General features: G+C 45.4%; 2 protein-coding genes across 2 annotated transcripts in view; both read right to left on the bottom strand.

The window, feature by feature from the left end:
• Nucleotides 1-139: 139 nt before the first annotated feature.
• Nucleotides 140-13,947, bottom strand: part of LOC110975793 (band 7 protein AGAP004871-like) — a 48,392-nt gene continuing 34,584 nt past the window's right edge. The window contains exons 8-9 of the mRNA XM_087143256.1: nt 4,803-4,972; nt 140-3,100 (exon numbers count right to left, since the gene is read on the bottom strand). Of these exons, the coding sequence (XP_086999382.1) occupies nt 3,082-3,100; nt 4,803-4,972 (189 nt within the window). The 3' untranslated portion in view covers nt 140-3,081. The remainder of the gene's footprint in view (nt 3,101-4,802; nt 4,973-13,947) is intronic.
• Nucleotides 5,763-7,610, bottom strand: LOC147797249 (uncharacterized). Its single transcript, XM_087143258.1, has one exon. It carries the CDS (start codon nt 7,389-7,391, stop codon nt 6,801-6,803), a length of 591 nt encoding a protein of 196 aa, XP_086999384.1. The 5' UTR covers nt 7,392-7,610; the 3' UTR covers nt 5,763-6,800.

Below are 13,947 nucleotides of genomic sequence, written 5' to 3'. Positions count from 1 at the left end.
AGACGAAGCCGGAAATGCCCAAACATTACCGATACCATCCAAATGGTCTTTTTCTTCTCCTTTTGCTCATTTGGCTACCAATTTTATTCATTGTAATCTTTGTAACAATTTTCACAATTTTGAGGAGCATTATAGAAAATGTATAGACGTTAAACTGAATTTAATATGGACAGGATAAGTTAGGAATAGTTTGACTATTCCAGAAATCTGGAGGAGTGTTGGTCATGTGGACATTAGGTGATACAGGACCTTTGATTAAAGGAGTAGTCGGAATCACTGGGGCTGGAATCCAGATTGAGTCTTAATATGCAGCGAGTTGAGCTAGTTTAAGCTTAAAAAAAACTTGCGGCGGCGAGATAGTACATGTATCTGGAAAATTTTCATTGCAAGTGGCCCTGATATGATTCCGTACATTATTCATCAGTAAATGTAATTTTTTTGTTTTTTTGGCTTATCAAGGCTTTTCAGGGCACAATGTATGTGACCTGTCGCAACAAAATGAGAGTAAAGTCACATCTCACTCTTTCCTATTTTGAGTGTTCAAAGTCCTATTGAAGTGGAGGTCAATTTTTGGTTTTTGTAATATTTGGAAAGAACAACCCGTCTCCTATCTAATTCTAAATATTTTGCAGAATCACATATTTAAAAATGTCATTTTCTCAGCAATTTTGATGATAGCATTATTCCTGCCTTGCCAGAAATGCTGAAACAATGTTGGGAATAAGACACAAAGCTGCCAGAATAATGCCACATTGTCACCTTATACTTCTACCCTAAGTGTTCATTGTACATGCCATTGGAAAGCTCTCTTTCTGTTGAATTCCAAAGTACCAATACATGTATCTCAGTTTTAAAAATTCCAACTTTCAGCTCATTTTGTGATGATATGTCACATGGGTGCCAATAGCAGTTCCAAGAAGTATGCTTCTGGTTCCAACTTCCTCTTTGGAAACTGTACAAGACTCACCAAATCTCAGCCTCTCTCATTAACGTCTTAAATACTTTCAACCCGGGTTGAACCTCTCAACCCGGGTTGAACTCAACCCTAGTTGGGAAAACCCATGATCACCCTGGGTTGAAAATTGAGTTTTCAATCCCACATTCAACCCTACTTTCAAGCAAACTGAGCTTATCAAGGCGAGTTCAACCCGGACATTAGCACAAAAAAATTTTCAACCCGGCTTGAAAATTGTCAACCCTCGTCCAGAGCAGGGTTGAGTTCAACTTGGGTTGAAATCAATTTAGGGGTTGATGCGGAGTTGATGCAGGGTGTAAGGTAGAAGATTTTCATGTGTGAATCATCACCGTTTGTCAACCCTGCATCAATCCTAAGATTTGTCTGGTGTGAACAGGCCTTATGTTTCACATGCACTTCATAAAAGCAATTCAACAACAACTGGCCATCAATATTGTATGCAACTATAAAGTGGCTTCAACTTGACAAATTAACATAAAGGGAGAACCTCATGACAGGCAACCAGTCTATATGGTAACTATACAACTGTATGGATGGCATCAGGCTGAAATTAACGATTAAGTACAATATATTACATCTCAGAAGTCCATTATTTTTCAAAACCAATTATTATTGCACATTATTTTGAATGTGCTATTCTTCATAGTTGGCTCCAGGACAGGCAAGAACTGCCCTAGGCAAAGTGTCCAACTCACAACAGCAAAGTCAAGCCAGCTAAGTATATATTGCAGTTCACTCACCATCAAACAGTGCACGGAATGAATCAAGCATAATTTGTGACTTGTATTCTTTGCTGATTGTACAGTCTTTGCATGCAACATAATGTTTACAAGAGTTTCTCCTCAACGGATTCTTCTTACTTGTGACACTGCTCATAAGAAACCACACATTCACGATAAAAGGTTCACTGTAATTTGCAGAATGATTATGTACAAACAGCAAAACTGAATCTATCACATCTTTATCGTAATTATATTAAATATTCACGTTATCACTGTTAAGCAAAACAAGCCCAAAAGTCAGTTATCTCATTGAGACATATTGCACACAAGTAATTAAAAAAGAACCAGTGTATGAGCACACAACTACTTCAAAATATGCACTGTACTATACATTTATTAAGTACTGAATATATTTTCTTAAATATCTGCACATGCAGTGTATACACGTGTACAGCACCCACTTGTACAGCATAGGAATATGTAATACTTGTACACTAAAAAAGAGAAAGTTTAATGTTGATGAGTGACAATGTACATTATTTGAACTGATCCACTTAGGAAAATAGACAATTGCTCCATCTGTTTACATGTATCTGCCTAAACACATTCCCAGTTTACCTGTACATACATGTGGTAATGACGCTCTACTTATATACCCAAATTGTATGCTAAAGATTTCCTGATAAAACCTTTGATATTATTAAAAGTGATTCAGACATGAGTTCTCAAATTTTGATGCAGAAGGTCAGAAGTTACCTACATGTACATGTAATTAGTGGTAGGAATTGGGGAGAGAGTGCATGTAAAACTTTTCATACTTCGACCACAAGAAAGTAGCCTTTAGGTCAATAAGTTCCTTTTTGAATGCAATTGGTGTTGGGATGTAAATAGCCCTTGAAAGCAATGCAGTTAGATCCTGTCTTTTTCGTGTGACTACTTACACATTTTATGCTGTAAAATTCTCTCAACAAATGCCTGTGTTTCTGTTGAATTTTGACCAAACCATCTACGGCAACTGCTTTATTAACCAAATGGCCAAGCTCTAATGTGAATTTTTCAATGTGACTGGACGTAAAAAACAAACAAGTGATTTACTGAACCCAACAAACTCAGTCACAAATCTCTTCTGTTTATTATATTACAAAGCTGATAATTAAAGGGTTCCACCACTTTCTTTGTTTGAACAGTCACTCTTGCTGTCTTTATAACATAGTAAGAGCCATATTTTTCCCTATGAAATATCAAACTTACCAAAAGAGCTGTGATGTGGAAAAAAAATGTACTGACCACCATAAGATTTGTTCCAGATTGTAATTAATACATGGCAGATGCTGGTCCTTTCTGTCAATTTTTTCAAACAGTTTTATGTAATGGAGCACATCCTCATTTGGCCACCATTGAACTGTTGACAGGAAATAAAATACACACATATTTTTCAGAACAGTTTGCAGGGTGAAGGCATGCATTTGCCTTTCTTGCAAAGTGCAAGGATTATGAAAATGTACCTATTTAAAATGTATTCACAATTTTATAAGAAATGGTAAGAGCAGATTAAATGAAACCCACAACACGCATGTGCCTTCATTACAACACTTTGCATTGACATGATGAAACCAAATAAGAAACCATGCGACTAATGCTAAAGAGAATGGGAGTGGACAACATTTTATTTCATTTATATGAAACTTCATTTATTTTGAAGTCTCTGAAATTTATTCTGAAGATTCTGTGAGACTATAAAGCATCTGATGACGTACACTTTGTATGATATCCTGGCAAACGATTAATAATAATGGATCAACAGATAATGTTCCAGACTTCAGTTGCCTGATGAAGGCTAGCAGCACCAGCAGCCGAAATGTCGCTACCAGCAACACGACACAGCGAGTCATCGATTATCTTTTTCCTGTATTTATTATCCACCGCAGTGATTATGTTTATCTCTTCTATTGAACAGATAATGTTATACCACAGTCATAGATAGTAAATTTTTATTGGTTGCGAACTGATCACGTGATATGCTACAAGTGTGCATGTGTCATTCACGCGCCGCACGTACTAATGATGTTGCCTGGCTGCAAAAAAATTATGGATAACGGTGATCTTTCCCACAGCTGATGTGTCGTGTATGTCTACTGTGTTGTAACTGTGTAAACTTGGGTATGAGGGTGGATAGCCGTGATGGTACTAGAACGCACCAATTAATGTAGGAGATGTGCTCTGTGTGGGGGACATTGAAGCACTGTCTGTTCGCACGTTCTGCTTTCTTTACTCTGACCATGAAGGAACCTTTCCCCCCTCCCCTCAGTTTATCAGACTTCAGTTCATGCTGCTGTCCATATGCTCGTGGAACACAAGTATGCTGTGATTGCTATTTCTGCAATCCGAATCGCTATTATAAAACGCTCATGCCATTTTCTCTTTTCGTATGCTCTTCAATCTTGTCAATACTTTTCAACAGTATTTGATGTATATAATTTCTTGAAATTCGACCAATCAACAAAACCCCCAGTGCTTTATGAATCCCAGGTTTTTCTGTTAAACAAGTTTGTTATAAATCCTAGATACCCCAAAAAGAGGTAAACAAAGGACATTACAATCAATAATTTTCCTAAAAATTTAGTATCTCATTCACTGTTCACGTGTTTCAATTTGTCGATGTGTTTTAATTTATCTTGCATAAGATCATTCCAGTGAAATCTATGACCATGTATAACAAAACAGTTGCTGCCTGCAGTGACAGGGTCCATGGGTTTTGTACAACCTCAGGGGCAAATGGCACCCTCGGCTTCACCTCAAAAGCCATTTGCCCCCTTGGGCGTACAATTGTTAACTGGTAACTAGCTGCGTATAAGGACTGTGTGAGTTGGCTAAAAGCTCTGGTGTTTTTCAATATCAGCTGTGAAACTAGGCTTGGCTAGGCTATTTGTTACTCCTCTGGTTTCTACTACTGTTCAAGTCATTTGTCCATGGTTTATCCATCTTATTATGGACCACTAATATCACCTCAAATTGATGATAAAAAAGGTAATAAAGAGGATTTAATATACATGTATGCTTATACATGAGCAATTCTGCCCACTCAAAATAGTTCAGAGACTCACCTGAGTAAATCAATAGGCAGAGGGAAGACAATGGTAGAATTCTTCTCTGCTGAGATGGTATTCAGTGTCTGCAAGTAGCGCAGCTGGAGAGCGCTAGGTGATTCAGCAATGACATCAGCTGCCTCCTTCAAAGCCCTGGAGGCATTTCGCTCTCCTTCCGCAGCAATCACCTGTCAATACCAACACACAGGGAGAGAGAAAAAACAAACAAGAATGTATTAATGAAACCAAATCTGTTTTTTAACTGGACCCATCAGCATGCTACATGGTTTTTGATACGTGTACATATACATGCATGGCACAGCTTTGGATATGGAGAATGAAAGTACAGGGGAATATCATGCAATTGAGAAAAACTAAATTTGCTTTGACATTGAAATGCTTTTAAACTTACCGGTATGTGTGAATTATGGTAGGTAATTTGTGAGGAAACATTACTGCGAGTACAAGATACAATTAGGACTACAAATGTAATCTATACCTTGCCAATATGTCACAAATGCCTTGAGTACTTTTTATGAGGACAAAGTATATACTATTATATATGGAAAGGACTACAGGGAAGTCTTATGATAGCCTACTGATGATGGAATGATCACTGTGTGTGAAGGTGTCAGCACATCAGAGCTCATAATGGCAATACATGAGACATAATTTTCTATAGCTAGTATGTCATTAGTCCCTTGGGATACTGTGCAGTAAGCCACCTGGCAGTTTAATATAAGACCCATCCAAGGGGCAACAGAAAGGTGCCTGTCTTTAAGCTGTCACTGTTTCAAGTGAAAAGCGTGTGGCTTCTAATGTGACTTTCTTCCAACTGAACATCAAAACTAATCAAAACATTCTGTACAATGACTTCCAGTCAGTAACAGGTTGAGTAGTGATGCTTTGCTGAGAGGTTCAAAGGGGGAACCAGCAAGTAGATGAAGCACAGGTCCCAGGAAGGAATTAATCTTTTGGTAGGGGGTACTGAAGAAATATCCCTTGGAGAAGGTGTTTAAGGGTGCCATTGTTGGAGACCGTCGAACCATCAGAAAAACCACTGTGAATAGCTGAACGGTAGTGCCGGAGGGTTGACACCTGTAGGACTGACTTGAACAGATGCATGAAAAAGTCAGCCACTGCAGTGACAGAAACTTCAGTCCGAGTAAGACCACGTTCTGTGCACCATGTAGTAATATGTTGTATATATTGTAACTTGCTTGACGCGGCCTAAGGTTTCACTGGATTAGGTATGGTGCAGATTGTAGACAGACAGGACAGGACAGAGATGGCATGTATAACTGAAGAAATAATTACCAACACACAATTCTACCGGTTTGAATGATTTATTGCTTCTCTGTTTCTTGGGAACTTACAACTTTCTCAGCCAATTTGGGGGCGGAGGTGTAGGTCGGACACGGACGTGAGAGCAGTCTTGCTTCGTCAAGAGCCAGTCAGAGAGTGTTTTACACAGCTTATTTCGCGCCGCACCACGACCAGTTTGCGCGGCAGTTGCATGGCAACCCGCGGTAAACAAGGGGTGATCACGCGCGCAGCACATGTTCCAGCCATGCTCGCTACACCACCCTCTCCTTACAAAAGATGTGTCTTCACATTTCCACTTTGATGAAAACCAAAGGCCTTTTTTTTCGGTCGTGAGAAATCATTAAGTAAGAAATTTTAAACGCTGGCAAGAACATTTCAAGAACTTCAAATTTTATGAGGAATGGCTTCATAAACCTGATTGGAATCAATTGCTTAGAAAAGAAATCAAACAAAAGGAACATTTAAAGGTTGCTTTACTTCAAGGCAAGAAATAAATTCAATCGGATCTTTCTCTGATCAAAATTAACAAACCAGGTTGATCAATAGGGGTTTCTTCACCCCTTTTTTTTCTTTAGCTTTTATCTTTAAAACAAAACTAACAACACTCGATAAAAATAAAACGGTTCTAGTTGCGAAACTTCTGGGATTAACTTAACAAATGTGAACTTCACACTCTTTTAAGGCATTTTATTAAGGATCTGTTATAAAGCTCTCCGAGATCAGCCGAAGTGCCACCTTCCCGTCGCCCTCCAGAACCTCCTTCACGGTGCGCTCCACCACTCTCGAGCCCTTGGTAGGATCCGTCTGGACGCTAGCATCCTTCATGGCAGGACGGCGAGACCCACTGGTAGCCAAAGGGATGATGGCAGACTGGACGGGTACCACTGGAGGCATCACAGACTTCTGGCGCCGTACCGGCGGCGGGGAATGGAAATCTCTTACAATTCTCCACTCCACACTGCCAGGTTCAAGACTCACCATGTCGATACTCCGGCCAGGGGTTCGCGGTACCTCAGGATCGGGCTGGTCCTCAATTACAACTGGCTGACTTGCCCTCTGGATGCCACCATGTACGGACTGCCAGTGACGGTCCAGGTCGTTTTTCCTCACGAAGGAATGGGAACAGTAGGGGCAACTCAACTTGTCCTTGCGCCGATGCTGCTCATCTATGTGGCGTCGCAGGCTTGACTGAGATGAGAACTCCTTTCTGCACTCTGCGCATAGGTTGCACTTTCCGGGGCTCCTTCGGTCCATTGGGGAACGGCTTCGGCTTCGGTCCATACTTAGCCTGTAGTCAACAGAACAAAACGTAACAGGGAAAATGTGAGCATTACAAACACCAATCGCCAAATCTATTGGGAGGCGTTCGCCTCCTCTTCACGGAAACTGGTTGATCGTTACTGTTGGCACTTGGCAGAGAGGCTTGTTCCTGGTCTGATGGTGGTTCTGTAACGGACGCTGAGGGACCTGGACTGTCTGGACTGTCTGACCTGGACTGTCTGGTACTATCGTCATTTCCACCCTCATCCGGGCTGGCTTCAACTGTCCCTTCCTCTGTGTCGGTTTTCTCGTTATGGGACTCTTGCACATCCTGGTCGCTCATTAACCAGGACTCGTCGGATTCTTGCATCGGCTCGGCGGAAGTTGAGTTTGTCTCTTGATGGAACCAGGAGTGGTCCACTTCGCCATGGAATGGTTTTAGCAAGTTTGTATGGACCACCTTCGGTTTATGCCTTGGACCCTTCTGCACCCGAACCACGACATCGCTAAGGACTTTTGTGATAAGGTAGGGACCATCAAACTTCCGTTGCAGTTTTGGGGACACTCCCACCCGCCGTGCGTGAACCCTCATCATGACTGCCACACCAACGCTACAGTCCTCATTCGTCACTTTATGGTCATAGTGTCGACGTTGGTAGGACGCAGCTTTCTTGAGATGCTTCCTTGCCATCTCATGGGCCATTTCCAGCCTCTGTGCTAAGTCAGCTACATAATCTGGCGCTGCTACCGACTCCCCAGGCAAGACGGAGCCGCAAATGACGTCAATCGGGAGCTCCACTTCGTGTCCAATCATCATAAAGTTTGGTGACGTCCCTGTGCTTTCATGGGGCGATGCTCGATAGGCCATCATAATGGCGGGCACGTGGAGATCCCAGTCTCTCTGGTTTTCAGACGTGTACGACGACAGCATAACTTTGAGCGTCCTATTAAACCTTTCTACTTGCCCGTCACTTTGCGGGTGGTAGGGGGTTGTCCTCGTCTTGTCGATCCCAAGAAGCCGACATGTTTCCTGAAACAACTCACTTTCAAACTGCCTGCCTTGGTCGCTGTGGAGAAGCCTTGGCGTGCCAAACCGACTGATGAATTGATTGACAAGGCATTCCCGAGCCCAATCTCGCACTGAGCCTCGCATCTTCGGCCAATAGATCCAGGATCTGGCCTTCTTGTATAACTTTGTGATTCCAAGGTGTCCTCCCGTGGGGGAATTATGCAGCTGGTGGAGAACTTCCCCTTGCATGGCACTGGGAACAACGAGCAGGTACCAAACCTCACTTCCAGTATCGTCCTCCCACCTGCGATACAACACCCCGTCCCTGAGATGCAACTGCTTCCAGGCTCCCCAAAGTGTTTTAAGTGCTGTCCCCTCTGATGAAACCTCCTCCCATACTGGCCGGACACCTGCCGCCTGTAGCCAATGAATCACTTTGCCCAGGACTGGGTCTTTCCTCTGTCGCTCGCGCATCTCTGTCCTCGTCACACCTTCCACCCAGTTAGCCTGCTTTGCACTAACTGCCTGACAGCTAGCTTCTGCACTTGCAAGCCCTGACTCACGTGTCTTCACCACACAACCCTGGGTAGTGCCGGTTGACTCCATCGCGGGCACTTGAGCCTTTATCTCATCCTCTGAGCTGTCGGCATAATGGCACTGGTTACAGGGAATCCTGGACATTGCGTCAGCGTTGGTGTGACAGCGTCCCGGACGGTGTTCAATTTTGAAATCAAACTCCACCAATAACTGCAGCCATCTGGCCACTTGGCCAACTGGATCTCGGAACCCGAACAACCACTTGAGAGCCCCGTGGTCAGTACGCAGCTTGAACCTGCGGCCATACAAATACGGTCTGAAATATCTGACGAAATGGACGACTGCAAGCATCTCTTTTCTGGTTACACAGTAATTTCTTTCAGCTTTCGTCAGGGACCTACTGGCATAGGCAACTACCCGCTCGGCACCGTCCTGTTGTTGGGACAGTACAGCTCCTATCCCAAAGTCGCTTGCGTCAGTGCCCAAGATGAATTGGTCCACGGCCGAGGGGTAGGCCAGAATTGGCGAGGAAACAAGTCTCGCTTTGAGATCTTCAAATGCTCATTCGCATTCTTCACTCCAGTGGAATGGCCTTCCAGCCTCAGTGAGCTTATGTAAGGGCCTTGCCAACTCAGCAAACCCCGGCACAAAACGCCTATAATAAGACGCTAGTCCCAAGAAGCTGCGCACCTCCCGAACTGATGTCAGAACAGGCCAGTCTTTCACTCGCTGGATCTTGGCTGGGTCTGTCCTCACCCCGTCAGTTGAGACAATGTGCCCAAGGTATGAGACTTCTGTCTGAAATAGTTGGCACTTCTTAGGTTGAAGCTTGAGTCCAGCCTCCCTTATTCTCGTCAGTATCAGCTCTAGGCGCTCCATGTGTTCCTGAAATGATCTGCTGTAGACAATTATGTCATCCAGGTACACGAGGCACATTTGCCACTGCAACCCTTGGAGCACACGGTCCATTAGGCGCTCGAATGTGGAAGGCGCATTGCACAGTCCGAAGGGCATAACTTCGAACTGATACAATCTGCTTGGGGTGGCAAAGGCCGTCTTTTCCTTATGGTCAGGGTCCATTGGCACCTGCCAATATCCCGAGGCAAGATCGAAAGTAGAGAAGAACCTGGACCCAGACAACATGTCGATTGTCTCATCTATGCGAGGAAGGGGATATGCGTCCTTCCTTGTTACCGCGTTCAGCCGCCGGTAATCGACGCAGAACCGCACCTTCCCATTCTTTTTCCAGACCAGGACAACGAGTGCGGCCCAAGGCCCCGTAGCAGGTGTGATGATTCCCCTTTTCAACATGGATTCTATCTCAGTATCGGCAACTTCTTTCTGATGAATTGGTAAGCCCTTCGGTCTTTGTTTTATGGGAGCTGCATTCCCGGTCTCTATCCGGTGTCTAGCTAGGTCAGTCCGCCCGAGGTCGCCTTCATGTTTCGCAAACTGATCCGGAAATTTTACAAGGAGACCCTTCAACTGGTGACTTTCCTGCTGGCCGAGTAGTTTGGAGGACCGCTCGTATAGGTCTTGCAGGTGTTCAGGCACAGTGGAGTTGTTCGAGCATTCTAGAGTTTCATTCTCCCCCTGGACAGCCGTTCTAACAGCTCCCGCTTGTTCTAAGGGGCTGTCTTCTGTGGTCAGAGAGGGGCCAATAGCTTCTATTACATTGAACGTGGCTGCTGTGGTTCCTTTATAAAGGACTACTCGTTCCCCTCCCAGATTGAGCAGGTGGAGGGGTATGGCATCGGTGTCAGTGCTCACTACTATTGGTGCTACCATTACGTTACTCTTGTTGGCAAGCGTTTCAGATGCTTCAACTATCCCGCAGGAAACAGTTATGCCACTACATTCAAGACTTCCCGCAACAAGCATTTCTGTCCCAGGAGGCACTACGACTGTTTCCAAAACAGTCACCTGACAGGTTTGCTGTCTGTCAGCCGTCTCCCTTAGAGGCAGCATAATTCCTCCCCACTCAAGACATCTGTTTGTGGTATCTATCACACATTGCTCATTCTTCATGAAGTCCAATCCCAGTAGCACATCACTTCCAAGCGAAGCTACAATGAACCGATGCTTTACACAGTTTCTTGCCAACTGTAACTCAGCTTCTACTTCGCCAGCAACAGGGCAAGACTTGCCATCCGCCAGCTGAACCTTAATATCAGTGGCTGTCACCATGGCTTGATTCTCCTCAGACCATTTCCGGACAATCTTTTCTGACAAGAGAGACACTGTAGCCCCCGTGTCCACCAATGCGTCGGCACTAACTCCATTAAAAACAACATCTAAGTGCAGTCCTTTCCCGACCACAGCAGCAACATTCTCAGCTTGCATTTCAAAATTGGGCCCCTCCTTTTCTGCTGTCCCTTGGCCCTCAGGAACAGCTCCTACTGGTTTACCTGGTTCTGTGGTTTGCCCGATGCCCCCTTATTGTCCTTTGCTGTTTGTCCTTGCCCGTTCTCCTGAGCTCCCTTTGTTCCTGATTCTGGGCATTCTGCTTTAATATGACCAAACCGCTGGCACCGGAAGCATTGGACGCCCTTCTTAACAGATTTCCTTCGATTGTTCCAAGCGGCCTTCTTGGTGTCGTCTACTTGTTTTCCTAGTCTCTTCAGTTGTTTCATGACATCTGTGAGTTGCCGCTGTATATCCGTTGCTGCAGCATTGGCTTCGCTGGTTGGTTTTTCAGCCTGAACTGCTTCTACAGTGGCACTTCTGACCTTTCTAACATCTGCAGATCGACGTTCCTTCTCGGCTTTGTACAGTGCCTCCAGTTCCACAGCAGCTGCCACGGCTTCATCAAGCGAACTGGTTCTCATCTGGATGATTCTCGTGGGTATTTCACTGTCGAGGAGCACATACAGAAAGTGGTCTCGTCCCATTCTGTCGTGGCTATCCTCCGGTAAGTCGGCGTAAACTTTCTCCACGAGCTGTCGAACTTCCTCTGCCATCTTCACCAGGCTTTCTGACGGTTTCCGTCGTCGATTCCGGAGCTGCGCTCGGTGAAGTTCCTTCCTGCCTAAGGGGTCAAACCGGGACTCTAAAGACTTCACAAGCCACTTGTAATCCTTTGCTTCAGCCTGCAGACTACTCAGCGTCTGTTGTGCTGACCCTGTTAACAGCACAGCAAGGTACTGGCATTTTGCCTTGTCGTCCCATCCGTTTATTGCAGCACACATCTCAAAGTGCTTAAGGTAAGGCTTCCATGGTGTCTTACCATCGTAGCGGTCCGGTTTGATGATTGGTTTTTCCTTTGCCGAGTGGCTCTTTTCCAGCTTAACCTCCCCCGTCGCCTTTTTACTTTTAGGGGTTGATAGTACCGGGGGTTTGGTTGTCTAGTTGCCTTCTCTTGGGTCCTAGTGTAGCCAGGGGCTGCTGACATGATGGGCGATAATCCTAGCGTTTGGCTAATTGGTGGGCGGATAGTGCCTTTTGTGTCGACTGGTGGCGTGTAACCTTGGATCTGAGGCAAATCAGTCTCTCCGTCTTCACCCTTCCTCTGCCAATTGTCGAATGTGCTGGGCTGGTCGGGTAGTGTCGCCGGCAGGTCAAAATTTCTCCCATTCAGCTTCTGTCCAGGCCAGAAAGTTTCTGTAGGAGGGGTCGCAAAAGGAACTTCCTTTGACCATCCACGTGGGTTCCTACCCACCACCTTTACCCGTGGCAAGCCACTGGCCTGGTCAGTAGAACTCGCTCTGTCCTCATTTGTCCTGCAAACTGAGGGCCTATTTTCCTTGGGGTTTAACTGGTTCGCAGAGGAAGTGAGAGTGGACCCAACAGTCGCTTGCAGGCTTTCAACATTTCCTGGTGCCCCGATTGGACCGACCCAGCTGGCCCCCATCGGCTGCCACCCTCGGCTTCTGTTTTCAAAGAACAGAGGTTCTCCAGTTACCCCAAACTTCCCTCAATACCCAACCCGAGTCCTGCCACGTGTTGTATTCGGGGGTCTGTTTGGTTACCAGTCGGGGGTTCCCTTCTGGTTCACTCAGTATCACTTCGTCCTTAACAGGGCCCATGCTAATACCAGAACCTGCCATTGCATTTCTGAAAGAGGGGTATGGGTGCCCCGGTGGACCTCTCGAATGCACAGTTTCCTCCCAAGGGAATGTGTTTACATTTGTCCCTCGTTCCCGTGCAACCGGTTTTTGTTCTTGTTTTCTACTTGTTGGGGGACTACTGAACGCGTCTTTCAGACTCTGGGAAAGTAATTCAATTTCTCGTGAAACCCTCTCATATTCTTGCTCAAGGACACTGTAAAGGTCTGCATTGCTCATAGTTGAATGCCTAGTAGCCAGTCCCTGCCCACTGTGTCCTTCCATAATTGGTTTATTTGTGACCGACTTTATTATACAGTGTATGAATCTTCAACCCGTGTATTTTGCACTATGACTATTGGGCTTTAATCCGGCTAAAAAAAGCAAACCGGGCGGTTGGCTCCGGTTGGTCAGCTCCGGGCAGTTGGCTCCGGGCGGTCGGCTCCGGGCGGTCGGCTCCGGACGGTCGGCTCTGGGCGGTCAGCTCCGGTTAGTTGATTCCGGGCAGTTAGCGTGGTCCAACATGTGACTCCTAAGCCACACACACACATGTACACACAGCGGTTTGGTATGCACCACTACCGCGTTTTACTGGACAAGCAACCCAAGGTACATGTACGTCGTCACGGCTCGGTATACACCACTGCCGTCTTCCGCTCAAAGGCCACCCGTTGTTCCCTACCACGGCTCAGTAAACACCACTGCTGCTTTCTGAGGTAATTTTTCAGGTAAATTCTGTCAATCATGCAAGGACTTGGGGACACAATCCCGCCGCTGCTGCCAGTGTAACGTGCTCGACGCGGCCTAAGGTTTCACTGGATTAGGTACGGTGCAGATTGTAGACAGACAGGACAGGACAGAGATGGCACGTATAACTGAAGAAATAATTACCAACACACAATTCTTCGGGTTTGAATGATTTATTGCGTCTCGGTTTCTTGGGAACTTACAACTTTCTCAGCCAATTTGGGGGCGGCGGTGTAGGTCG

The sequence above is a fragment of the Acanthaster planci genome, linkage group LG11 (genome assembly GCF_054643075.1).
Source record: "Acanthaster planci isolate LZ-2023a linkage group LG11, COTS_SCS, whole genome shotgun sequence".
Classification (NCBI taxonomy): Eukaryota; Metazoa; Echinodermata; class Asteroidea; order Valvatida; family Acanthasteridae; genus Acanthaster; species Acanthaster planci.
Note: the sequence above shows the minus strand (reverse complement) of the source record. Positions and strands in the feature narration are given on the sequence as shown.